Genomic DNA, 24,541 nt, shown 5'->3' with positions numbered 1-24,541 from the left:
GTCTTGATGGCTTGATGTAATCTGGCAGGTTTGAGAAATTCCTGTGGTTCATTAGCTCTGAAAATTACCTTGTTATAGCTGGAAGAGACCAGCAGCAAAATGAAATGATCGTCAAGAGATACCTGCGGCCAGGTGAGTCTGCCTCGCTCCTCACTTGGGGTGCAGTCCAGATTTGGGACAGGCTAAATAAAGTTCAGGGATGCGGGTGGCGCTGTGGGTTAAACCACAGAGCCTAGGACTTGCCGATCAGAATGTCGGCGGTTCAAATCCCCGCAATGGGGTGAGCTCCCATTGCTCAGTCCCTGCTCCTGCCAACCTAGCAGTTCGAAAGCATGTCAAGTGCAAGTAGATAAATAGGTACCACTCCAGTGGGAAGGTAAACGGCGTTTCCATGCGCTGCTCTGGTTCGCCAGAAGCAACTTAGTCATGCTGGCCACATGACCCAGAAGCTGTACACCGGCTCCCTCAGCCAGTAAATTGAGATGAGCGCCACAACCCCAGAGTCGTCCGCAACTGGACCTAATGGTCAGGGGTCCCTTTACCTTTACTAAATAAAGTTCAACCGCACTCTGTGTGAAGGAGTACTGTGCAAATTGCTCCTACAACATGTAGTGATGGCCACCAACTTGGTGAGCTTTAAAAAGAGGTTTAGACTAAAGCTGCACGGATATTCACCACTGGCCTCTCTCTGTCTCCCTTCCTCTGTGTAAGGCGACATCTACGTGCACGCTGACCTCCACGGAGCAACCAGTTGTGTCATAAAGAATCCAACAGGTAAATGCTTTCAGGAAAGTGAATTTTGAGAGGGCAAAAGAACAGTCTGTCATTATTACGGTGATTGGTTTTAGGGCTTTTTTTCTACCTTAAATTTTATTGCTTTTTGAAAATTCTGTGAACTGCTCAGAGGACTTTGGTGGTGATGAGGCAGCATACAAATTGTTAAAAATAAAAAGTTATTTTCCTGCTTTTTGTTCAGCAAGCAGAGGTATGTTGGCTGAAGTCTCGTGATTTTGCCTCTGCTGTGCTACAGAGCAAATCTCTTAAATAATGTGCCCAAACTGCATTGAGAAGACTACAAAGTTTATTTTTAGCAATGCTAAACTTGGAGAGTGCTGTTTTCTTTGGTGTTGGGGTTCCCTGATACTAACTTGCTTCTGGCGCTGCTTCTGTTTCAGGGGAGCCCATCCCTCCACGGACGCTCACCGAGGCCGGCACGATGGCCCTGTGCTACAGCGCTGCCTGGGATGCCCGGGTCATCACTAGCGCCTGGTGGGTGTATCATCATCAGGTAAAGAGGCCTGGAGTGGCTGTTGTTGTTATTATTATTATGCATTGAGCTTATATACCGCCCTAGGGACACAGGTGGCGCTGTGGTCTAAACCACTGAGCCTCTTGGGCTTGCCGATCAGAAGGTCAGCCGTTCGAATCCCCGCGGCGGGGTGAGCTCCCGTTGCTCGGTCCCTGCTCCTGCCAACCTGGCAGTTTGAAAGCACACCAGTGCAAGTAGATAAATATGTACCACTGAGGAGGGACGCTAAACAGCGTTTCCGTGCGCTCTGGTTTCCGTCATGGTGTCCCGTTGCACCAGAAGGGTTTAGTCACGCTGGCCATATGTCCCAGAAAGCTGTTTGTGGACTAACACCAGCTCCCTCAGCCTGAAAGCGGAGATGAGAGCCGCAACCCCATAGTCACCTTTGACTGGACTTAACCATCCAGGGGTCCTTGACATTTACCTACCTATACCGCCCTATACCTGGAGGTCTCAGGGTGGTTCACAGAAAAACTGAGAGGGGTGTGGCTTGGCTTAACTTTGCATTTTAAAAAGAATATTTTTCGAAACTTGATGAAGCATAGCCAATGAAATTGATAACACATCAAGGGAGAAAGGGCGTAGAAATGGATTCAATTTATAAGAAAGGAGACTCCCATTCAACGTTAGGAAGAATTTTCAGACCATAAGAACTGTTCAAGAGTGGAATAGACTCCATTGGAAGGTGTAAGATAATAATAATAATAATTTATTATTTGTACCCGCCCATCTGGCTGGGTTTCCCCAGCCACTCTGGGCGGCTTCCAACAAAGATGAAAAATACACTAAAATGTCACATATTAAAAACTTCCCTGAACAGGGCTGCCTTCAGATGTCTTCTAAATGTCAGGTAGTTGTTTATCGCTTTGACATCTGATGGGAGGGCGTTCCACAGGGCGGGCGCCACTACCGAGAAGGCCCTCTGCCTGGTTCCCTGTAACTTGGCCTCTCGCAGTGAGGGAACCGCCAGAAGGCCCTCGGCGCTGGACCTCAGTGTCCGGGCAGAACGATGGGGGAGGAGACGCTCCTTCAGATATACTGGACCGAGGCCGTTTAGGGCTTTAAAGGTCAGCACCAACACTTTGAATTGTGCTCGGAAACGTACTGGGAGCCAATGTAGGTCTTTCAAGACTGGTGTTATATGGTCTCGGCGGCTGCTCCCAGTCACCAGTCTAGCTGCTGCGTTCTGGATTAGTTGTAGTTTCTGGGTCACCTTCAAAGGTAGCCCCACGTAGAGCGCGTTGCAGTAGTCCAAGCGGGAGATAACCAGAGCATGCACCACTCTGGCGAGACAGTCTGCAGGCAGATAGGGTCTCAGCCTATGTACCAGATGGAGCTGATAAACAGCTGCCCTGGATACAGATTTGACCTGTGCCTCCATGGACAGCTGTGAGTCCAAAATGACTCCCAGGCTGTGCACCTGGTCCTTCAGGGGCACAGTTACCCCATTCAGGACCAGGGAATCCTCCACACCTGCCCGCCTCCTGTCCCCCAAAAACAGTACTTCTGTCTTGTCAGGATTCAACCTCAATCTGTTAGCCACCATCCATCCTCCAACCGCCTCCAGACACTCACACAGGACCTTCACTGCCTTCACTGGTTCTGATTTAAAAGAGAGGTAGAGCTGGGTATCATCCGCATACTGATGAACACCCAGCCCAAACCCCCTGATGATCTCTCCCAGCGGCTCCATGTAGATGTTGAAAAGCATGGGGGAGAGGACAGAACCTTGAGGCACCCCACAAGTGGGAGCCCAGGGGTCTGAACACTCATCCCCCACCACCACTTTCTGAACACGGCCCAGGAGGAAGGAGCGGAACCACTGTATAACAGTGCCCCCAGCTCCCAGCCCCTCAAGACGGTCCAGAAGGATGTTATGGTCGATGGTATCAAACGCCGCTGAGAGATCCAGCAGAACTAGGAAACAGCTCTCACCTCTGTCCCTAGCCCACCGGAGATCATCGACCAGCGCAACCAAGGCAGTTTCAGTCCCATGATGAGGCCTGAATCCCGACTGGAAGGGATCCAAATGGTCCGCTTCTTCCAGGCGTGCCTGGAGTTGTTCAGCAACCACGCGCTCAATCACCTTGCCCAAGAATGGAAGATTTGAGACTGGGCGATAGTTGGCCAGAATATTATTATTATTATTATTATTATTATTATTATTATTATTATTATTATTAAGACTCTCCTTCTTTGGGGGTTTTTAAGGAGAGCTTGCAGGGGGTTGGACTGGATGATCCTTGGTGGTCCCTTCCAACTCTACCGTTATATAATTCTGTGATATTGGTGATGAGTCACCGTGGCTGTGCTGGGAGGAACCAAGATTGTGGAAGGCTGTTTTGGAACATCTCTATGCTTCTCAACGGCCTCTTTCTGGTACTTATCATGCTTATTTATTTATTTTATAAAAAAATTATGCACTGGTTAATTGTAAAAACCCTCAAAGCAGTTAACAAAGAGAGTAAAACAATAAAACTATCAGTAAGAAACAACTCTTTCTTTAAGACATCCAAAAGGTAAAACCAGCAATAAACTAAAAACAGATTAAAACATAATATTAATAATAATATTTTATTTATATCCTGCCCTCCCCAACCGAAGCCGGGCTCAGAGCGGCTAACATCAGTAAAAATAACACAGATTACATAAAATCACAATCAGTTAATTGAAATGCATTTTAAAATCAATTCAGAGTCAAAGTTCTACATTTTTGGATAGGCTAAAATGTTTTTAGCAGGCGCCGAAAAGGGTACACTCAAAGAGCATGCCTGATGTCAAAAATCAGTGTGTGATTAACTTCTCTGGATAAATTCCACGCAGGTGTCTAAGACGGCCCCCACTGGGGAATACCTGACAACTGGAAGCTTCATGGTCAGAGGTAAGGCCCACCAGGTGAGACACAGAGAGGGTTCCTGGAATCCATACCTGGCTGGGCAGCCCCTGGTCCAGCTGGGGGTGGAAGGGGAAGAGTTTTGTCTGTTCCCTTTGGGCATCTTCACATCAAGATCCCCAAACGGCTGAACTTTGCAGAATTCCTCCCCTCTTGCAGGACGGAACAGTGGAATGTTCACAAAACCCTGAGCAAGTTTGCTTCTTTCGTTTCCTCCTATACAGGGAAAAAGAATTTTCTCCCTCCTTCCTATCTGATGATGGGGTTCAGCTTCTTATTTAAGGTACAGTGTCTTCAGTTTCTGGTCTCCAATTATTTGGAGGTCCTTCTTAAAAAAAACTAATCCTGCGTTGATTCTTCTGTATCCTTCTGCACCCTCAACTGCAGTGATGGGAAAGGAGCTCTGTGCACATTCAGCCCTCCCCCAATCCTGATTGGCCTAGATTATTTTTTTTGGGGGGGGGTTGTATCTATTTATATTTATTAATTAAATTTCTATACTATCCTTCCCCTGAGGATCACATGGTGGGTTACATTATAAAAACATAAAAATACATAGCATAGTAACAAACAAAAAACTATACCCCACTCCCACACCCAGTTTAAAAGGGCATCGATTTTGGCTATTCGCCATTTGGCTAATTAAACAGTTGCTGTGTTCTCCTCCCACTCTCGGAGGCAGTAAGTGCCTTTAAATGCCAGATGCTGGGAATTTCAGGTGGCAAGGAGAGCTGCTGTTTTCCTCTTGCCCTGTTTGTGGTCCTCCCTTCGGGGCACCCGATGTCAGGCTTCAGGGAACCAGCTTTTCCCCCCCTCCCCCCATGGCTGTAGATAAGCAGAACAAAGGAAAGGGAGTCTTCGTACCAGTTGGAAACTTTAATAATCGCAGCGGGAGAACAAAGAACCCATCTCTTAGAAATGGCGGTGCTCCCAATTAAGGATTCCACCCCCCTATGTCCTTATTAATCCATGTCACTTCTACGTCTTGTTACAGGTAGGTAGCCGTGTTGGTCTGCCATAGTCAAAACAAAATAAAAGAAAAAAATTCCTTCCAGTAGCACCTTAAAGACCAACTTAGTTCTAGGTATGAGCTTTCGTGTGCATGCACACTTCTTCAGAGACCCTTCTATATAGTGAGAAGGTGGGGAGGGGTATTACTCAGAAGGGTGGTGGGAATGGGTGATTGGCAGATAGCTGTGTCTTTGTTAAGACCAGGTCTCTCCATGGTTTTAAGTTTGGTAATAAGTTGCAAAGCTGCTGAATTGCAACTTATTACCAAACTTAAAACCATGGAGAGACCTGGTCTGAACAAAGACATTGGATTCTTATCTCATTATACATGACAAGGCCATTTTTCACCTTCTCACCCCTTGCTTTTTCCTGTAAGACCTATTGCAGTCGTTAAGAGTCGTCAACAGGCTCATCACAGCTATCTGCCAATCACCCATTCCCACCACCCTTCTGAGTAATACCCCTCCCCACCTTCTCACTATATAGAAGGGTCTGGTGACTTCTGTTTCAGTGTATCTGAAGAAGTGTGCATGCACACGAAAGCTCATACCTAGAACTAACTAAGTTGGTCTTTAAGGTGCTACTGGAAGGAATTTTTTTTCTTTTATTTTGTTTTGACTTCTACGTCTTGTATTTTTAAAACAATCTTTATTGCATTTTTTAAAAATTACAGAGAAAGCATGAATTAAACATTACATCCAATTGTTCAAAAATAAAAAGGAAAAATATGAAAAGAAAAAACCCGATAAATAATAAAAAATGAAAAAGAATTAATCAGGTACACAAAATTGTTCAAAGGAAACCAACAGTGATTTGAATAATCTATATGCCAGGTTCTCAGAAATAAATTACATTGTAAAGTGACTGTAACGAAAGAAAGAAAAAAAGGATTACACTTCTACATCTTGTAATCTGAGCCTGTCCCCTCTGTGCTTTCTGTTCTGCCACTTTCTCAGCTCTCCTTGACCTTGGGGAAAGCGGATGGATGCTTTCCGGAGACAGTGAATCTGTTAACCCTCTCTCTCCCAGTGTTTCTTCTCCTAGATGTTTCCCCTCCAGTATTTCCCAGCTTCTGCCTTCTGAACTATGTCCCTCTGCAAACCACTGTTCCAAATCTACATTGTCCTCCTGCTCCTGGGAAAATTCAAGAGCAGGGGGAGGGGGAGGCTCCCACCATTCTTCCTCAGTGCAGCCTTCCTCAGCACGGTCCCTGACACCTGGTTGGCCACTGTGAGAGCAGGTTGCTGGATTAGTTGGGCCGTTTGGGGCCCCTTTTTGTGTGAGTGGCTTCTGCCTGTGCAGCCCGCCTGCTTCAGCTTTGATGGGTGCCTGGGAGGGCTTCCTGCGCCCCATGGTCACATGGCCTTCTCTCCCCCAGGTGGACGAATCCTGCGTGTGGCGACACAAAGGGGAGCGGAAGGTCAAAATGCAAGACGAGGACATGGAGACGGTGACCAGCAGCACCAGTGAACTGGCGGCGGAAGAGATGGAGCCCTTAGGTAGGAGGGCAAAGGGGTGGGTTTAAGGGGGTGATCGGGGGCTCCACACACTGCCAGGGAGAGCTTGGGGTGGCCCTGCGATATGGGACAAAGTCCGTTGACACACTGAACTTCATGGAAAATATTCATTTTGAGGTTCATTATTATTATTATTAGTATTATTAGAATTTATAGACCGCTCTATACCCGGGGGTCTCAGGATGGTTCACAGAATAAAATCAGGATGTGGTTGTTTAGTCGTTTAGTCATGTCCGACTCTTCGTGTCCCCCCTGGACCAGAGCACGCCAGGCCCTCCTGTCTTCCACTGCCTCCCGCAGTTTGGTCAAACTCATGCTGGTAGCTTTGCAAATACTGTCCCACCATCTCATCCTCTGTCGTCCCCTTCTCCTTGTGCCCTCCATCTTTCCCAACATCAGGGTTTTTTCCAGGGAGTCTTCTCTTCTCATGAGGTGGCCAAAGTCTTGGAGCCTCAGCTTCAGGATCTGTCCTTCCAGTGAGCACTCAGGGCTGATTTCCCTAAGAATGGAGAGGTTTGATCTTCTTGGAGTCCATGGGAATCTCAAGAGTCTCCTCCAGCACCATAATTCAAAAGCATCCATTCTTCGGCAATCAGCCTTCTTTATGGTCCAGCTCTCGCTTCGCTTCCATACATCACAAAAAATCAGAATATAAAACCACAAAATGCCTTATAAAAAACCAAAAAACCCAATAAAAACAAAAACAATAAAAATAAAAATAAAAACAATAGCCCCCCCCCAAAAAAACATATTTTAAAATGGCACAGCATGTAAATTGGATCAACCAAAGGCCTGGTTAAAAGGTTTAGAGAGGAGAGGGCAGCCTTCGCCACCCTAGCGCCCTCGAGATGTTTTGGAGGAAAACTCCCGTCACCCTAGCCAACACGGAAGCAATCCAAAATATCTGCAGGGCACCAGGTTGGTGAACCCTTGGAGAGGGAGAGAGGGCCCCATGCAAGCTTTCTGGTGGGGAGAATTTTTGGGTCCAGGGAGCACTATAGGAAGAAAGGGCAGAATCTTTTTCAGGCAGCAGGAGATTTCCCAGTCCTGTCCTATCCAGGCTGGAATACAGTTCCCATCAGCCCCAGTTGGCATGCCCAAAGGTCAGGGACGGTGGGAATTGTGGTCCAAAGTATCTGGAGGACATCTGCTTGCAGATGGCTGTTAGACTCTAAGCCCTGGAGAATGCAGCTGCACTTTCTTTTCCAAGATGCACCGGAAGGAGACGACAGCAGCAGCAGCGATGGCGAAAAGGAGGAACCTCAGGAGAAGGCTGGGGATGAGGGAGACGCGGCCGAGACCCCCCACCAGGAGGGGGATGGGACTGGGGCAGGGCATGCCCTGGCTCCAGAAGGATCGTCCGACGAGGAGTATGCAGACTCAGAGGAGGAGGAGGGCAAAGGAACTCAGGCCTCGGAAGAGATACGTTTTCCCGACACGACCATTGACCTCTCGCACCTGCAGTCCCAAAGGTAACCGAGACAGGCTGAGCCACACCTTGGCTTTGTGTGTGTCGCTTTCAGGAGGACGAAGCAACGTTTGGATTGTGAGCTTGGCTGGGTGTGAGCTGCGATTGGCATAGTGAAATCTGGGAAGTGGTTTCTTGGAGCCTGATTAAGGAGGGTGTTGTCAAGCTGGAAGGTGTGCGGAGGAGGAGAATGAAGGGCCCGGAAATCAGGCCTTACGATGAAGGGTTGAGTTGGCCCAATGTTTAGCCCGGATAAGAGGAGATCTGATAGCCATCTTCAAATATCTGAAGGAGATGGAGCAAGATTGTTCTTCTATTCCAGAGGGTAGGACTTGAGACATTGGATTCAAATTATTATTATTATTATTATTATTATTATTATTATTATTATTTATTTGTACCCTGCCCATCCAACAAGGAATAAAAATACATTAAAATGTCACACATTAAAAACTTCCCTGAACAGGGCTGCCTTCAGATGTCTTCTAAATGTCAGGTAGTTGTTCATCTCTTTGACATCTGGTGAGAGGGCGTTCCACAGGGCAGGTGCCACCACTGAGAAGGCCCTCTGCCTGGTTCCCTGTAGCTTTGCTTCTCGCAGTGAGGGAACCGCCAGAAGGCCCTCGGAGCTGGACCTCAGTGTCTGGGTAGAACGATGGGGGTGGAGATGCTCCTTCAGGTATACTGAAGATGACAAGAAAGGCGAGCCTGACTAAACATCAGGAGGAACTTTCTCTCCCATAATCAACATCCACTTCCCAACATCTCGCACCAGATTGGCAGCTCCTGCTAACAAAGGACTTATTCGTTTCCTTCCAGATCCCAGCTGAAACCTGCTCCAAAGGAGGACGTCTCAAACTTGGTAAGTTCCTGCCTGATACCAGCCGGTAATCGTACCGCTTGCCTGCTGCCCCAGAGGAAACAGACCAAGTCTTAATTCCCTTTTCTCTCTCCCTTGCAGAGCGACAGCAAGTCTCAGGGCCGGAGGCACCTCTCAGCCAAGGAGAGGAGGTGAGAATCATTGGGCGGCAGTTTCAGGGCTGCTTGAGAGATTTGATTCATTGTGATCCAGCAGACGTCTTCAGCCTTGTGGCTGGCTTGCTGGTCTGACTTTCTCCCTCCCCGAGGAGATTTCTGCAGGGCCACGTGCAGTGCAGACTGAGCCAGGCTGAGGTTTGCTGGCTGCTGGTGCCAGCATGGAGGGAGTCCCCTTTTCCCTCCCTCTCCTAGCAGTAGCCTCCAAACAGAGGCCGTCCGTCTGTGTGTGTGTGTGAACAGGGGCTGTGCTTTGGAGGGCCCCCCTGCCTCCCTGCCCCACTGGCCCTCTCACCCACCCTCCTGCCAAAGCTGCCTGCCTCCTCCTTCCTTTGAGCAAAGCATCTCAGGTGAAGGGTTTGGGTGCCCCTGCTAAAGGTCAAGGGACCCCTGACCATTAGGTCCAGTCGTGGCTGACTCTGGGGTTGTGGTGCTCATCTCACTTTATTGGCCGAGGGAGCCGGTGTACAGCTTCCGGGTCATGTGGCCAGCAGGACTAAGCCACTTCTGGTGAACCAGAGCAGCGCACGGAAACGCCGTTTACCTTCCCGCCAGAGTGGTACCTATTTATCTACTTGCACTTTGACGTGCTTTCGAACTGCTAGGTGGGCAGCAGCAGGGACTGAGCAACGGGAGCTCACCCCGTCATGGAGATTCAAACCGCCGACCTTCTGATCGGCAAGTCCTAGGCTCTGTGGTTTAACCCACAGCGCCACCCGCGTCCCGCCCCTGCTAAAGCAGCAGCAAAAAATGTCAACTGGGGTGGAGAAGAATTGGGAAGAGAAGGCAGCGGCCATTCACATGTGCAAAAAATAGGCTTGTCCAGGCAGTGGGTGGGTAGGGAGGACCACTGACACCATCACCATGTAGAGGAGGAAGGGGGCAGCAGAGGCACGGAGGAGATGAAGGCAACCAGGGAGAGCAGTTTGACTTGCCCCCCTGACAGTGGCTCTTCTCTCAGCTGCTGGTTGGTGCCTCCTTTCTGAGTTTTTAAGCCAAGCAGCTGGTCAGACTCTGAGCCCTTGGGTGGTCTTTTTTCTTTTTCTTTTTTAAAATATATTTTTATTAAGTTTTACATTGTGAATTTAAATTCAAACACATCATTCACCTCCTCATTTAGGATTCTCTGGATCCCTTGACTTCCCTCCATCCTTCCCTAGTTTCCATTATCTTTCTTTTTTCATCTGCTTACCTTATTTTCTCTAATTTGTTAAAAAAATTAATAGTCTTTTTTCCCATATTTTTTCATACATCACAAGCATTATTCAAATCCTGCCAAAGTTTTTAGTTGTTTACAGTGTTCTCTTAAGTAGATTATAATTTTTTCCCATTCTTTCTTGAAATTCTTCTCTTCCTGGTTTCTGATTTTCCCAGTCAATCTCAGCATTTCGGCATTGTCCATCATCTTCATCAGCCATTATTCTCTGAGCCCTTGAATGGTCTAAGGCAGGGGTCGGCAACCTGTGGCTCCGGAGCCGCATGTGGCTCTTTTACACCTTTGCCGCGGCTCCGGGGCGGATACTAGCGAGGGGAGGAGGCGCATTGTGTGCCCCGACACTCCCCACTGTGGCGGGCGCTGTACTGGCTGTGACGTCGCATGGGGGCGGTGCGAGCATTAGTCACGCACCATCCCGACGTCACCTTCCCGCTCACCCGCCCACTACATTGTAAGGGGCATGTACACTGGTCACTGCATTGAAAGGGGGCATGTACGCTGGTCACTGTTTTGAAGGGGAGTGAAGAACACACACACACAAAAAGGTAACTTGTTAATTTAACGTTTATTTCTATGAGGAGGAGTAATTCTGAGGGGTCAAACAAAGAAATAATAAAAAAGTGACAAAAAAGTTATTTTTATAATGACAAGTTTTGCGGCTCCCAGTTTTTTTTTCTTCGGAAACGGGTCCAAGTGGCTCTTTTTGTCTTAAAGGTTGCAGACCCCTGGTCTAAGGCAGGGGTTTCCAAGCTTTTTTGGGGGGGGGCCTGCCCTCTTGTTCCCCCGTGTCCCCTGCCCTACCTTATAAAAAGCTTTATTCGGAATTGCTGCAACCTGCTAAGGAAGATGTCACTAAGGGGTCGCTGTTGCCCAGTTTGGGAACCACGGGTCTCAGGCCACCTGCCTTTCCTCCAGGGAAATGAAGAAGAGGAAGCCAAGTGACCCAGAGGATCCAGACCCGCCCAAGGGGAAGGAAGAGGACGATGGCCCTCAGCTCCCAGCGCCTCCCCCCAGCACCAGCAAGAATTCAGCAGGGGCCCAGCAGCCCATGAAGAGGGGACAGAAGGTGGGCATTGCAGAGCTGTGGAGTTTGCCTATTTTGCCTGCCGCCTGCACTTTGGAACTCCCTGTCTCTTGAGGTCAAGCAGGTGCCTTCCCTTTCCCCTTCTTGGCACCTGCTAAAAACGTTCTTGTTTAGACAAGCGTGCCCAGGTGTTTAGAAAATAGCGTTTTAGCTTTGGCCTGGTTTAAAGCATTGCTGCAAATTTGTCTCAGTTTTATTGTTTTGTCTTTCTGCAAACCGCTCTGAGGGTTTCTCTTACAGTCAAGCGGTGTTTAAATATTGACAAATGCAGCGGTGCCTTGGTTCTCAAACTTAATCCGTTCCAGAAGTCCGTTCCAAAACCAAAGTGTTCCAAAACCAAGGCGCACTTTCCCATATAAAGTAATGCAAAATGGATTAATCAGTTCCAGACTTTAAAAACAACCCCTAAAACAGCAATTTAACATGCATTTTCCTATCTAACGAGACCATTGATCCATAAAATGAAAGCAATAAACAATGTACTGCAGACAGACAATCAATCAATCAATCAATCAATCAGTCAATCAGTCAATCAATCAGTAGCTGAGCTGGGTTCCACAAAGTTACAAAAACAAAACAAAGAAGCCACAAAACAAAAACGCAAAATAAATGGCAAAAAAAGACAGACCTCAGTGTAACACTCAAAGCGGAAGTGTGGCACTCAAATCGGACGCGTAACACTCAAAACGGAGCATGTTCGGCTTCCGAAAAAGGTTCGCAAACCGGAACACTTACTTTCGGGTTTGCAGGGTTTGGGTTCCGTGTTGTTTGAGTACCAAGGCATTTGAGAACTAAGGTACCACTGTAAAATGAATGAAATGGCTCGGATCCAGACCGAGTTGGGTGCCGCATTTGGAGCAGGAGCCTAGAGCGCCCTGTCTGTGGGAAAAGCTGCTCCACTCTGCTCCTTCCCTCTCTCCTCTGCAGAGTAAACTGAAGAAGATCAAGGAGAAGTACAAGGACCAGGACGAGGAAGAGCGGGAGCTGATCATGAAGCTGCTGGGGGTGAGTCGGGAGGAAATGGGATGGGTCTCTCTTTGCCTGGGGAAGAAGGGCCACTGCAGCTCAGAGGCTACAGCATCTTTCTTGCACGCAGAAGGTCTCTGGTCTCTGGTCCAACCCCCAGCGCCTCTCCAGGTAGGGTTGGGAGAGATCATAGAATTGTAAGGCTGTAAGGGACCCCCAGGGGTCATCTAGTTCAGCCCTCTGCAATGCAGGAATCCCAGCTAAAGCATCCATGTCCTGCCAAAACCCCTGGAGAGTTAGTCCTGAGCTGGGTGGACCCGGTGGCCTGGCACAGGGTAAGGCAGCTCTTCTGTGTCCACGGCTGGATTAATCATGAAGCAGAATAAGCACATGCTTATCCTGAAATTTTCCATTGCTGGATTTACCATGGATCATACGGTGTAGCTGAACCAGCTTCCACAAAAAAAGAAATAGCAGAGAGGTTTTCTTTGAAACTGAAAACTATTCTCAGTGTTGTCAAAAGCAGATTGATACTTGTATGATACCCAATTGATTGATACCCGAGAACTTGGACGCAAATTTCTCAGCTCAGCTTTGGTAGTTTCACTCGTATGTGCTTCATACGTTCAGTGTAACGAAAAAGGTGAAAACACGATTCAGACAATATTGAATCTGATTTTCCAAATGCCGAAATTTGCTTTCATATTTTTTTAACATTAATGGTCACAAATTGCCCAGCTGAGCATTCATTTTCTCAGTTGAAGTATATTAAAAAAATCCCAACAGAATAATTGTTCAACAAGGCAGGCTGGGTACCTTTTTCCCGTGGAACACCCTCTTCAGGTGTCAAGGAGATAAAGAGCTATACAACTTTTAGAAGACATCTGAAGGCAGCCCTGTACTGGCAAGCTTTTAATGCTTTCTTATGCTTTATATATTTTGTAAGCCACTCAGAGTGGCTGGGGAAACCCAGCCAGATGGGTGGGGTATAAATAATAAAATTATTATCATAATCTCTACTTAAGCATAGAAGCGGACATGTTATGTAAGATTAGTTCTGAGGATCTGATCAAAAACTTTGCAATTATAAAAAGTAGGAGAAAACGTTTCAAATACAAGTAAAGTGGAAGCATACCAAAATAAACATTACTTTCCAACTTACTGTAGGTTTTGTTTCGTTTTGAAAAAGAAAATTTCATTTTGCTGTTTATTATTGTTTATAATTTGAATTGGACATGCATGGGAGCACCAAAAAGCTTTTTAACAGCTTATGGCCCTGAAGGTATTAATCTGGCCTTGTCTGTGTCCTACGTTCTGGGGTGAGGGGGGGGGGGAGAGAAAGAGAAAATAAATGTTTTTCCCCTTTGCTTTCTGTGTCGGGTCTTGAATTCTAACGCCACTTGCTTGCGCCCAACCCAGTCTGCAGGGTCGAGCAAAGAAGAGAAGCCGAGGAAAGCCAAGAAAGGAAAGGGTGGTCCGGATTCTTCAAAGAAGCAGCCCCAGAAGCCACGAGGGGGCCGGAGGGGAGAGGGGGTCACAATAGAGCACGTGGCCCTCGACTTGCAGGACGTGGCTTTGGAGGAGCCCCTGGACGAGAAGGTAAGCAGTCGAGAGAGAACCTGTTAGTGCTCAAAGCCCCTGTGGCGATCACACACAGCGCCCCCGGACGTTTGACGGTCTATTTCCTTCTTTGCTCCCACCACCCCGTATCTCACGGGGACACATGGAGTCCAGTCAGTTGTCAACATAAATCAAGTTTATTGTTAAATGCAGGAACAAGCTTATGGTTACTGTTAATTTTGCTTGGCAGTTTCTTATCTTAGTTCCTAACAACTCCAAACTGATTATTCCAACTATCTATCTGACTCCACCTAACAATTCCTCTCACTCTCTCACAATACAACTCTACCAACCCACTGCCTATTCCCCCCTCTTCCTTCTTCAACTCCCAAACCTCAACTTCACTCAACTCAACTCGACTGACTTTCAAAACCTCCCTCTCTAACTTTTATTCCCCCCTTGCATTCTCACTGGCCAATCACATCACACCTATTTTAACCCTTTCCTTATGACCCATCCTAGGAAGCAAACGCCACAGCCCCTAACAACTTGGGACCAGTTTTCCTACGAGATCGCCTGATCCCACAGGCTCCCACTCGATCCCTTCAGTCTGCGTAAGGGGCACCACTGCAGGTGCCACGTCTGTAAGAAACCAATATTTTAGTTTGGCAGTACCTGTACTTTGGAACTCCCTGCCTAGTGATTGTTATAAAGAAAAAATTTGCACCTTTTCCCTTATGGGGTACCAAAGAGCACTAATAAAGTCCTTATGTAGTAGGTTCTCTATTGGTAGGAGACGAATAACAGAGGCCAACCAGAAAATATTGAGAAGCAAAGCAGCTAGTAAGCCTGATCTTTATTAAACTGTTGCAACAGGGTCCTCACTCCCCACACGCAGGAGGGAGGAGGAACCCAGAACATTGGTGTGCAAGCTCTTATATAGACATTTGAAAATTGCCTCCCCTGTAGCTCAAGACCACCCCCAAAAAACTTCCTGCATATATCACTGAAGGGGCAGTCTACAGCAGAAATCCTGTCTGCCAGGATACCTGATAATGGTCACTGATTGCTTTTACCTGGGCATCCTGGCCATTCTTTTGTGATGGTAAATACTCAGTTCCTGAATCCAGGTCACAGGCTCACCTTATTCAGACACAGATACGCTCTTAAGACAGGATTTGTGAGCAAAGAGACAAAGGGGAGGAAATTTTCCCATTTCCTCCCTCCTTGCAGAGAAATATTTGAGGTCAATTTGGGAGAGTCAAAATGGTTTCAGGATTGCTCTCCTGTACTATTTCAGACACGTGGTTTATATACTTACGTATGTGTTTGCCTCGTACATTTATGAACATTTATTATATACCGTATTTTTTGCTCTATAAGACGCACCAGACCACAAGACGCACCTAGTTTTTGGAGGAGGAAAACAAGAAAAAAAATATTCTGAATCTCAGAAGCCAGAACAGCAAGAGGGATCGCTGTGCAGTGAAAGCAGCAATCCCTCTTGCTGTTCTGGCTTCTGTGATAGCTGTGCAGCCTGCATTCGCTCCATAAGACGCACACACATTTTCCCTTACTTTTTAGGAGGGAAAAAGTGAGTCTTATAGAGCAAAAAATACGATATATATATATATATATATGTAAGACCTCAGAATTCCTGTAACATGATGTTAGGCAGGGGCCTTTGCTGTGTTCTTTTCGGCACCCGCTAGAAACATTTTTCTTTTCGACAAACCTGCCCGCGCTTGTAGAACATTGATATGCATAAAAAAATTCCTTCCAGGAGCACCTTAAAGACCAACTAAGTTAGTTCTTGGTATGAGCTTTCGTGTGCATGCACACTTCTTCAGATACCCTTGGTGAGGTTGATGGACTTCCATTTCATGCGGCTCAGTGTGGTGCCTTCCATAGTTCCAGTTACAGATAGGTAGTCGTGCATGCACACGAAAGCTCATACCAAGAACTAACTTAGTTGGTCTTTAAGGTGCTACTGGAAGGAATTTTTTTATTTTGTTTTGACTATGGCAGACCAACACGGCTACCTATCTGTAATTGATATGCATTTTAGTCTGTTTTTAGCTCATTGCTGGTTCTCTCTTTTGAATACTTTAATGTGTTGTTTTTAACTGATAGTTTTCTTGCTTCTTTTTTTTTTACAATCAAGTGGTATATAAATTTTAATAAATAAATAAGAGGCGGCTGCTATAGAAAGCAGAGACTCCTCCTGCCCCCCCCCAAGTACTGCAGGCTTTCCTCCCTTGGAACCAGCCCTCCTCCATGTACTTCCCCCTTTGCCAACTTGGTGCCCTCCAGGCTGATGGGAGTAGCAGCCCCACAACATCTTGCAGACACCAGGTTGGCGAAGGGTGAGTTGCTGTCGTTTCGGGGGTCAAGGTGAGAAATCTCCCCTCCCCACTCCCTGTTTTCCTGTTTCTTCTAACTGGTGCTTCCTAATCTGTTGCTGCTCAGCATGTTGAGTCCTCTTTGGGGTTTGCACATTCTCTTCTCCCCGCCCGCTTCGCCTCATTATTTATTTGGTCCTGAAATATTTGTTGCGCTTCTGAAAATCTTGGGGTTCCCCCGAGCAGGCCAGGATTCCCCTCTTGTTTCTCGGAAGGCCCATTTTGGATCTGTTCATGTTTCGTTGCTGGTGGAGGGAACGGTGACTGACGGATACTGATGCTTATCTAAAGATAAAACAAAATAAAAAAATTCCTTCCAGTAGCACCTTAAAGACCAACTAAGTTAGTTCTTGGTATGAGCTTTCGTGTGCGTGCACACTTCTTCAGATACACTGAAACAGAAGTCACCAGACCCTTCTATATAGTGAGAAGGTGGGGAGGGGTATTACTCAGAAGGGTGGTGGGATTGGGTGATTGGCAGATAGCTGTGATGAGCCTGTTGACGACTCTTAACGACTGCAATAGGTCTTACAGGAAAAAGCAAGGGGTGAGAAGGTGAAAAATGGCTTTGTCATGACAAAGAGAAGCTGCTGAATTGCAACTTATTACCAAACTTAAAACCATGGAGAGACCTGGTCTGAACAAAGACATTGGATTCTTATCTCATTATACATGACAAAGCCATTTTTCACCTTGACTATGGCAGACCAACACGGCTACCTATCTGTAACTTATCTAAAGATAGACAGGAAGTATCTTACAAGAACTAATTTTTCTCGCCTTTGTTCTTTGCATTGCATTGCTTGTTTTTTTGGAACATATTCTGCAAATGCCTAAATAAATAAATAAATAAATAAATAAATTATTTGTACCCCAGCCACTCTGGGCGGCTTCCAACAAAGATTAAGAATACATTAAAATATCACACATTAAAAACTTCCCTGAACAGGGCTGCCTTAAGATGTCTTCTGAATGTCAGGTAGTTGTTTATCGCTTTGACATCTGATGGGAGGGCGTCCCACAGGGCAGGCGCCACCACTGAGAAGGCCCTCTGCCTGGTTCCCTGTAGCTTTGCTTCTCGCAGTGAGGGAACCCCCAAAAGGCCCTCGGCGCTGGACCTCAGCGTCCGGGCAGAATGATGGGGGTGGAGACGCTCCTTCAGATAATTTGACGAATGCAACAATATAGACTAAGACATGCAAGACGCGGGGGGTATTCAGCTCAGAACAGGCTCATTGAAATTGGAGTGGAGGAGAAGGCTCTGCTCGGCTCTTGTGTTCAAATTTTGCTTGCTGGTTTCCCATTGAGGAATCTGATTGGCTCCTGTGAGAACAGGATGCTGGACTTGATGGGCCATTGGCCTGATTCAGCAGGCTCTTCTCGTGTTCTTGATTTCACTGGGTGTACTCTGAGTAGGACTCAGAATCATGGAATTAGAAGGGACCCTGAGAGTCGGAATCATTGGGTAGTAGTTGATTACTACCCAGTAATAGTACAGTGGTACCTCGGGTTACAGACGCTTCAGGTTACAGACTCTGCTAACCCAAAAATATTATCTCAGATTAAGAACTTTGCTTCAGGATGAGAACAGAAATCATGCTCCGGCGGCGCAGCAGCAGCAGGAGGCCTCATTGGCTAAAGTGGTGCTTCAGGTTAAGAACAGTTTCAGGTTAAGAACGGACCTCCAGAATGAATTAAGTTCCTAACCCGAGGTACCACTGTACAGTAACAAAAGCAGGCAGTTTTACAAACCCAGCCGCCAGATTCAAAGCAGCGAACAGCCACACTGAGTGAGATTTCTCTATTTTCCAGCTTCTGGGCCTCCCGAAAGCTGGGCTTCTTTGCACCTTTGTCCCCCTGCCCCCATTTTTTTGCTGAAGGCTCAGCGTGTTGCTTGAGATGGTTTCTCTCTACATCTAAGACAGCACTGAGTCCAGCAAGCTAGAAATCTCAAAAGGGGCTGGACACCTGCACATAATCAGGAGTAATTTAGTACTGGGGACGTGCTAGCATCCCCCTGATCAAAATGCTCAAGGAGACCTTGAGATGATGAATGAAATCAATGAAGCATCTGAAAATAGGAGTAGTAAAGGGTGATTTCAAGCACCCTCACGTAGACTGGCTAGATATGTGTTCCAGTCGTGACAAAGGGGCAATATTTCTAGATACCCCAAATAATAATAATAATAATAATAATAATAATAATAATAATGTTGTTGTTGTTGTTGTTGATTAGTCGTTAAGTCGTGTCTGACTCTTCGTGACCCCATGGACCAGAGCACGCCAGGCAATAATAATAATAATAGACTGTGCACTAACAGTTGGTGTTAGAACCGGGACCCTCGACTTAATTTTGAGTGGCGCCCAGGACCTGGTGTGAGATGTAAGCGTTGTTGAGCCAAATATAGATGCAAATGGCCAAGGAAATCCAGCACGGTCACATTTGGTTTCAAAAAAGGAAATTCGTCCCAAATGAGGAGATTGGTAAAGAGGAGGTTAAAAGACAGAGGGTCAAATCGCCAAAACGCTTGGGAGTTGTTTAAGACCACAATGTTAGAAACTCTAGTTTGTCCAGCAGATCAGGAAAAGGTACTGTGAGAGCCAAGAGATCACCAGCTTGGACCTCAGGCAGAGTCAGAGAAGCTATTGGAGGGTGTTGTCCAAATGAAAAGAAAGCAAAGGAACACAAATCTGGCAAAGGAAGTGCAGAGAGAAAGGGATGCTTTAAAAAAAGCTTTGAAGAACCAACAACAGGCAGTTCTTTAAATATGTTAGTATCAGAAAACCATCTAGGGAGGCAGTTGGTTCCTAGGGAGTCAAAGGAGTTGTAAAGGAGGATAAAGAGATTGTGGAGAAGCTAAATGATTTCTTTGCATCTGTCTTCACAACAGAGGATATAGGGCAAATATCAGAGCCTGAATTAACCTTTGCAGGAGGCAAGTCTAAATGTGAAATTTCTGATCTTTGCACAAAAATATGTAACTTATATGTAACAGATCAGCCCCCACACCTGACAACTGGTAAGCCGGCAATGTAATGCAATTTTTAAAAAAGGGATTCAGGAGGCTATTCTGGAAATTGCAGACCTGTTGCCTTAATGTTTGGAAAACTAGTGGAGAGTGTTGTTAAAGATAAAATAACCCAGCACATAGAAGAACAAGCCCCACTAAAGCACAGCCAGCGTGGCTTCTGCAAAGGAAAGTCCTGTCTCACGAACCTAGTTATTTGAGAGTGTCAGCAAGCATCTCAACAGAGGTGATCCGGCTTACATTGTTTACTTGGACTTTCAAAAAGCTTTCGACAAAGTACCTCACCAAAGGCTCTTGAGTAAGCTTAGCAGTCAAGGAATAAGAGGAGAAGTCATCTTGCGGATAAGGACTTGGCTAAGTTGCAGGAAGCAAATAGCAGGAATAAATGGACAGTTCTCTGAATGGAAAGAAGTAGGAAGTGGAGTCCCCCAGGGATCAGGACTGGGACCTGTGCATTTTAACGTGTTCATAAACGATCTAGAGTTAGGAGTCACTTGTTAAAATGAGATTGCAAGGAGCTCCAAAAGGACCTCTTCAAGCTGAGTGAATGGGAAGTAAAATGGTAATTGCAATTCAGTGTAAACAAGGTTAAATTGATGCATGTTGGGGCAAAAAACATCAATTTAACATAAACGTTCATGGTGACTGACCAGGAATGAATGAGACCTTGGGGTCATAGTGAAGATGTCAGCCAAGTGTGCAGCAGCCGTGAAAAAGGCAAATTCCATGTGAGAGATCATTAGGAAAGGAATTGCAAATAAAACTGCCAGTATCATAATGCCATTATATACAAATCTTCTCGAGCAACCACATTTAGAAGACTATGTACAGTTCTGGTCGCCTCAACTCAGAGAGGATATGGTAGAGTTGGAAAACGTTGAGAAAGGGGCCACCAAGATGACTGATAATTTCGAGCGAAGGAAGGTTGCAGCGTTCAGGACTTTTAAGTTTAGAGAAAAGGCAAGCAAGAGGCACTATGACAGAAGTTTATGAAATAGCACAGAGAAAGAGGGCAGTTTTTCTTCCTCTCATAACAATAGAACTCATCAATATCCAATTCAGCTGAGTGTTGGAAGATTCAGGATAGATAAAAAGACAGGACTTCTTCATGCAGCGTATAGTTAAACTGTGGAACTCATTGCCACAGGAGGCAGTCATGGCCACTAACCGGGATGGCTTGAAAAGAGGATTAGACAATTTCATGGAGGAGGAGAAGGCTGCCAATGGCTCCTAGCCCCAATGTCTACTCCCTGCCTCTACAATCAGAGGCAGAAATGCATCTGGACGCCAGTGGCTGGAAACCAAATGAGGGGAAAGTTGCTCTTGTGCTCAAATCCTGCTTGCTGGCTTCCTACAACCATCCGGTTGGCCATTGTGAGAGCAGGACGCTGGACTATGTAGTCCATTGGCCTTATCCAGCAGGACTCTTACGTTCTTACATTCTTATGTTGACTTTTGCAGGATGAGCAGGACCAGGATCAGCTGGGGAACGAGGTAAATACAAAATGCCCAATTTCTGGGGGAATGTTGGAAGTACTTTGACTTGGTCAGATCCGTCGTATCCTGAACGTAAGAGAGCTGTGGCTTGGGGAGGGAACATGAAGATCCCTCCTCGGAACGTGTTCTCCCTGCCCACCCCCACCCCCCATTGATGCGAGGAATCGTCAGCACGGTGTATTCTCCAAACCCTTTTCTCTTATTTCTGTTGAGTTTCACCTGGTGATGAGCCACGCACAGATATCCTGTTGTCAAAAAGACTGAAGGAGGTTCCTTCCTTTGTTTTATGAAATGAATGCCACACGTTCTTCATCCAGTGGCTCTGGAAATAGCTTAAGGTAAAAAGGTAAAGGGACCCCTGACCATTAGGTCCAGTCGCAGACGACTCTGGGGTTGCGGCGCTCATCTCGCTTTATTGGCCGAGGGAGCCGGCATACAGCTTCCGGGTCATGTGGCCACCATGACTAAGCCGCTTCTGGCGAACCAGAGCAGCGCACGGAAACGCCGTTTACCTTCCCGCTGGAGCGCTACCTATTGATCTACTTGCACTTTGATGTGCTTTCGAACTGCTAGGTTGACAGGAGCAGGGACCGAGCAATGGGAGCTCACCCCCACACGGGGATTCGAACCACCGACCTTCCGATCGGCAAGCCCTAGGCTCTGTGGTTTAGACCACAGCGCCACCCGTGTCCCTGGAAATAGCTTAGTGTCCGTTTAAAAAAAAGATCCTTACATGGGAGCATTTGAGTGAAATATGGAATGGCTGCAAAAGGCCATAAAGAAAACTTGTGTACATCCATACGGCCAATGGGGAGTCTTTAAAGAGTGTATAAACCACCACCACCCCATTTGAAAATATTGTGTGGCACATACAAAAAGAAATGAATTACAAAGTTAAAACTGTGAAGAGTCCATTAAATCTCTGTCAAGCCAGCATGAGTGGTTTGCGTGTTTCTACCCCAAGAAAGCTGGCTTGAATGCGTGTGTGTCTAAAGGATTTGCCTGAAAGGATAAAGCACAGAAAAAACCCCCAGAACCAGGCATGCCCCCCCTCCCTTCCCAGCCTCTGCTCCCATCTCCTCTGTTCTGTTTCAGGAAGGAGAGACGCTGTATGATTCTCTGACTGGGCAGCCCCACCTGGAAGACATTCTCCTCTTCGCCATCCCATTCTGCGCCCCTTACACTACCATGACCAACCACAAGTGAGTGGCAGCATCTCTTGGCCCGTTTGGCATTGCCCCTCGTAAAAGGGGCCTCCGATTAAAGCTTGTGTTTGTTCTTTTTTTAAAGATACAAAGTCAAGCTGACACCTGGCACACAGAAGAAGGGCAAAGGTATTGTATATTCTCCATTGTGTTTCTTTCCAGCTCCTTTTTGTTCTTCTAGCCAGTGGATCAATTGCACACACAAAAATTCCGCAGGGCAGCATCACTCGGGAAACTTGAGCGTTACGAGGCAGCTTGACCTCTTACCGTATTTTTCGCTCCATAAGACGCACCTGACCATAAGACACACCTAGTTTTTAGAGGGGGAATGCAAGGAAAAAATATTCTTTAAAGGGAGCGCTGAGCAGAGCCCAGGCTCTGCTCAGCGCTCCCTTTCACGAGCCATGAGGAGCGTGTGTGCGGCACTTGCGGGCTTTTCCCCAGGAGCCGCACACATGTTCCGTGTGGCTCTTTAAAGGGAGTGCAGCTCTTGGGGGCTTTTCCAGGAGGTGGGGGAAGGGACAGAGGGGCTAAGCCAGAAGCTAGAACAGCAAGAGGGAGCGCTGCGCAGCGATCCCTCTCGGTGTTCTGGCTTCTGGCTTAGCCGCGCAGTCTGCATTTGCTCCATAAGATGCATACACACACAAGTGCGTCTTATAGAGTGAAAAATACGGTAACTTCGGGGGCCAAATTTCATGCTTACACTCCAATCTCTCAATGTCATTATCACATCATATGATTGACTGGTTGGTTTTCCTGTCCACCTGTAAAATCCCTTCTGCGGTGTCCCCAGACACCCAACAGCCAGTCATGTCTGGCATCAGGTGGGCTTGACTTCCCCCAAACAGCCTTGTGGGCCAAATGGGGAGGCCTGGTGGGCCCCATTTGGCTGCAAATCTGGAGGTTCCCTTTCACTGCTGTAGAAAGATGGGTAGCCCAGAAATCTGTCCGGCTTGCAAACAACCACTCACCTGTCCTCTGTAGTGATTTGAGAATCATCTCCAGGTAAGCAAGCTTGGGGTGTTTTTCCCCCTTTGGCCTGCAATGTGCCCACTGACTTCCATGGTGGGCAGAAAGGCTCGTAATCCGTCAGTTGGGTGGTGGCCACGGTGAACCTGCTAGCAAGGATGTTCTAAGTGAACAAACTGGTACATTTCTGTCTCTGCTTATGGCCCCCACATAAATCTGTGCCTTCTGTCTTTCCAACAGCTGCAAAAACGGCTCTGCACAATTTCATGCAGTCCAAGGAGGCGACTCCAAGAGAGAAGGATCTCTTTCGCAGCGTCAAGGTAAGAAGCCCCCTCTCTGGGCAGGGGGCAGGCCTGCAGCTTTGGCTGAAAGCAGGTGGCGTCTGCTTTCGGAGCCAATTTGTGTGGTTTTTTCCTAACCAAGTTTCCTGCTAACAGAACAAAGGTTTTGCTCTGTGCATGTACAGCTGATCAAGATGGAATCGTGTGATTCTCTTCTACAGGATACAGACCTGTCCAGAAATATTCCGGGCAAAGTGAAGGTGTCGGCCCCCAATCTCCTGAACCTGAAAAAGAGGTGAGGGGCCACTGCTCACAGCACTGCCGGCCTTGGACTGCCTTCACCCACTGCCAAGAGTGACAACTGACCTCCCTGTCTGGGCCTCCTTCCAGTTTTGCAAATACAAGTGTGACTGATACTGATGACTTCTGTTACTTATTTGGCCAAAGTGAGAGCAGAACATCCTGTTAACTTAGCTCCAGCTTTCAGATCACAGCTATGCGTGGAAGTGGGTTATGGTCTACCGTATTACCTAATGGCCCAAGTCCTTCTCATGTTTTAGACTCCAGATTTGAATGTTCATATTGCTACAATGTCCAGAAAGCTGCTTATGAGACATCTTGCTGAGATGCTTATTAAAGGCCTCAGTCCCCTGCTTGTCTCCTCCCAAATGGATTGAGTTAGGTTTGAAATAAGAGGGTGCGTTTAGCAACACTGAGAGGACCTTGCATTTCATTGGTTTAGTTTTCTTGTGTGGGCTGATGTTGAGAAATGAAGTCAAAAAAACCATTAGGGAGAGGGAAATCCCCTTCTAAAATACATATTAGCTCTAGTTACACCTGTTTACACACCAACATATTCATTCCACCGTTGAACAGCTCTAACTGCCAGAAAGTTCTTCCTTATATTTTGTCGGAATCTCCCTTCTTGTCATTTGAATCCATTGGTTTGGTTCCTGCCCTCCGGAGAAGCAGGAAGCCAGCTTGCTCTTCGTCCCATGGGACACCCCTTCAGATACTTGAAGCTGGCTATCAGATCTTTTGTGATCTAGTGCCTGACAGAAGTAGCCGAGCAGGTTCAAGGAGCTACAGACTATGGAGC

At 46.9% G+C, this 24,541-nt stretch overlaps 1 protein-coding gene across 3 annotated transcripts in view; it reads left to right on the top strand.

The window, feature by feature from the left end:
* Positions 1-24,093, top strand: part of NEMF (nuclear export mediator factor) — a 42,663-nt gene extending 18,570 nt beyond the window's left edge. Inside the window, exons 17-33 of one of the 3 annotated variants that reach the window (XM_079985784.1) lie at positions 29-132; positions 712-774; positions 1,176-1,288; positions 4,133-4,190; positions 4,427-4,485; positions 6,592-6,712; positions 7,941-8,202; positions 9,018-9,060; positions 9,160-9,209; positions 11,365-11,515; positions 12,461-12,538; positions 13,919-14,098; positions 20,952-20,984; positions 22,083-22,189; positions 22,278-22,321; positions 23,402-23,481; positions 23,664-24,093. In XM_079985784.1, the coding sequence (XP_079841910.1) occupies positions 29-132; positions 712-774; positions 1,176-1,288; positions 4,133-4,190; positions 4,427-4,485; positions 6,592-6,712; positions 7,941-8,202; positions 9,018-9,060; positions 9,160-9,209; positions 11,365-11,515; positions 12,461-12,538; positions 13,919-14,098; positions 20,952-20,984; positions 22,083-22,189; positions 22,278-22,321; positions 23,402-23,481; positions 23,664-23,741 (1,624 nt within the window). In that variant the 3' untranslated portion in view covers positions 23,742-24,093. Of the gene's footprint in view, positions 1-28; positions 133-711; positions 775-1,175; positions 1,289-4,132; positions 4,191-4,426; positions 4,486-6,591; positions 6,713-7,940; positions 8,203-9,017; positions 9,061-9,159; positions 9,210-11,364; positions 11,516-12,460; positions 12,539-13,918; positions 14,125-14,581; positions 14,722-20,951; positions 20,985-22,082; positions 22,190-22,277; positions 22,322-23,401; positions 23,482-23,663 lie in introns of those variants that run through there. The other 2 variants (XM_079985785.1, XM_079985786.1) reach the window with 2 other exon arrangements.
* Positions 24,094-24,541: the final 448 nt, after the last annotated feature.

Source organism: Podarcis cretensis (assembly GCF_951804945.1).
Source record: "Podarcis cretensis genome assembly, chromosome: 1".
Taxonomy (NCBI): domain Eukaryota; kingdom Metazoa; phylum Chordata; class Lepidosauria; order Squamata; family Lacertidae; genus Podarcis; species Podarcis cretensis.
This window is presented reverse-complemented; position numbering and strand designations above follow the sequence as displayed.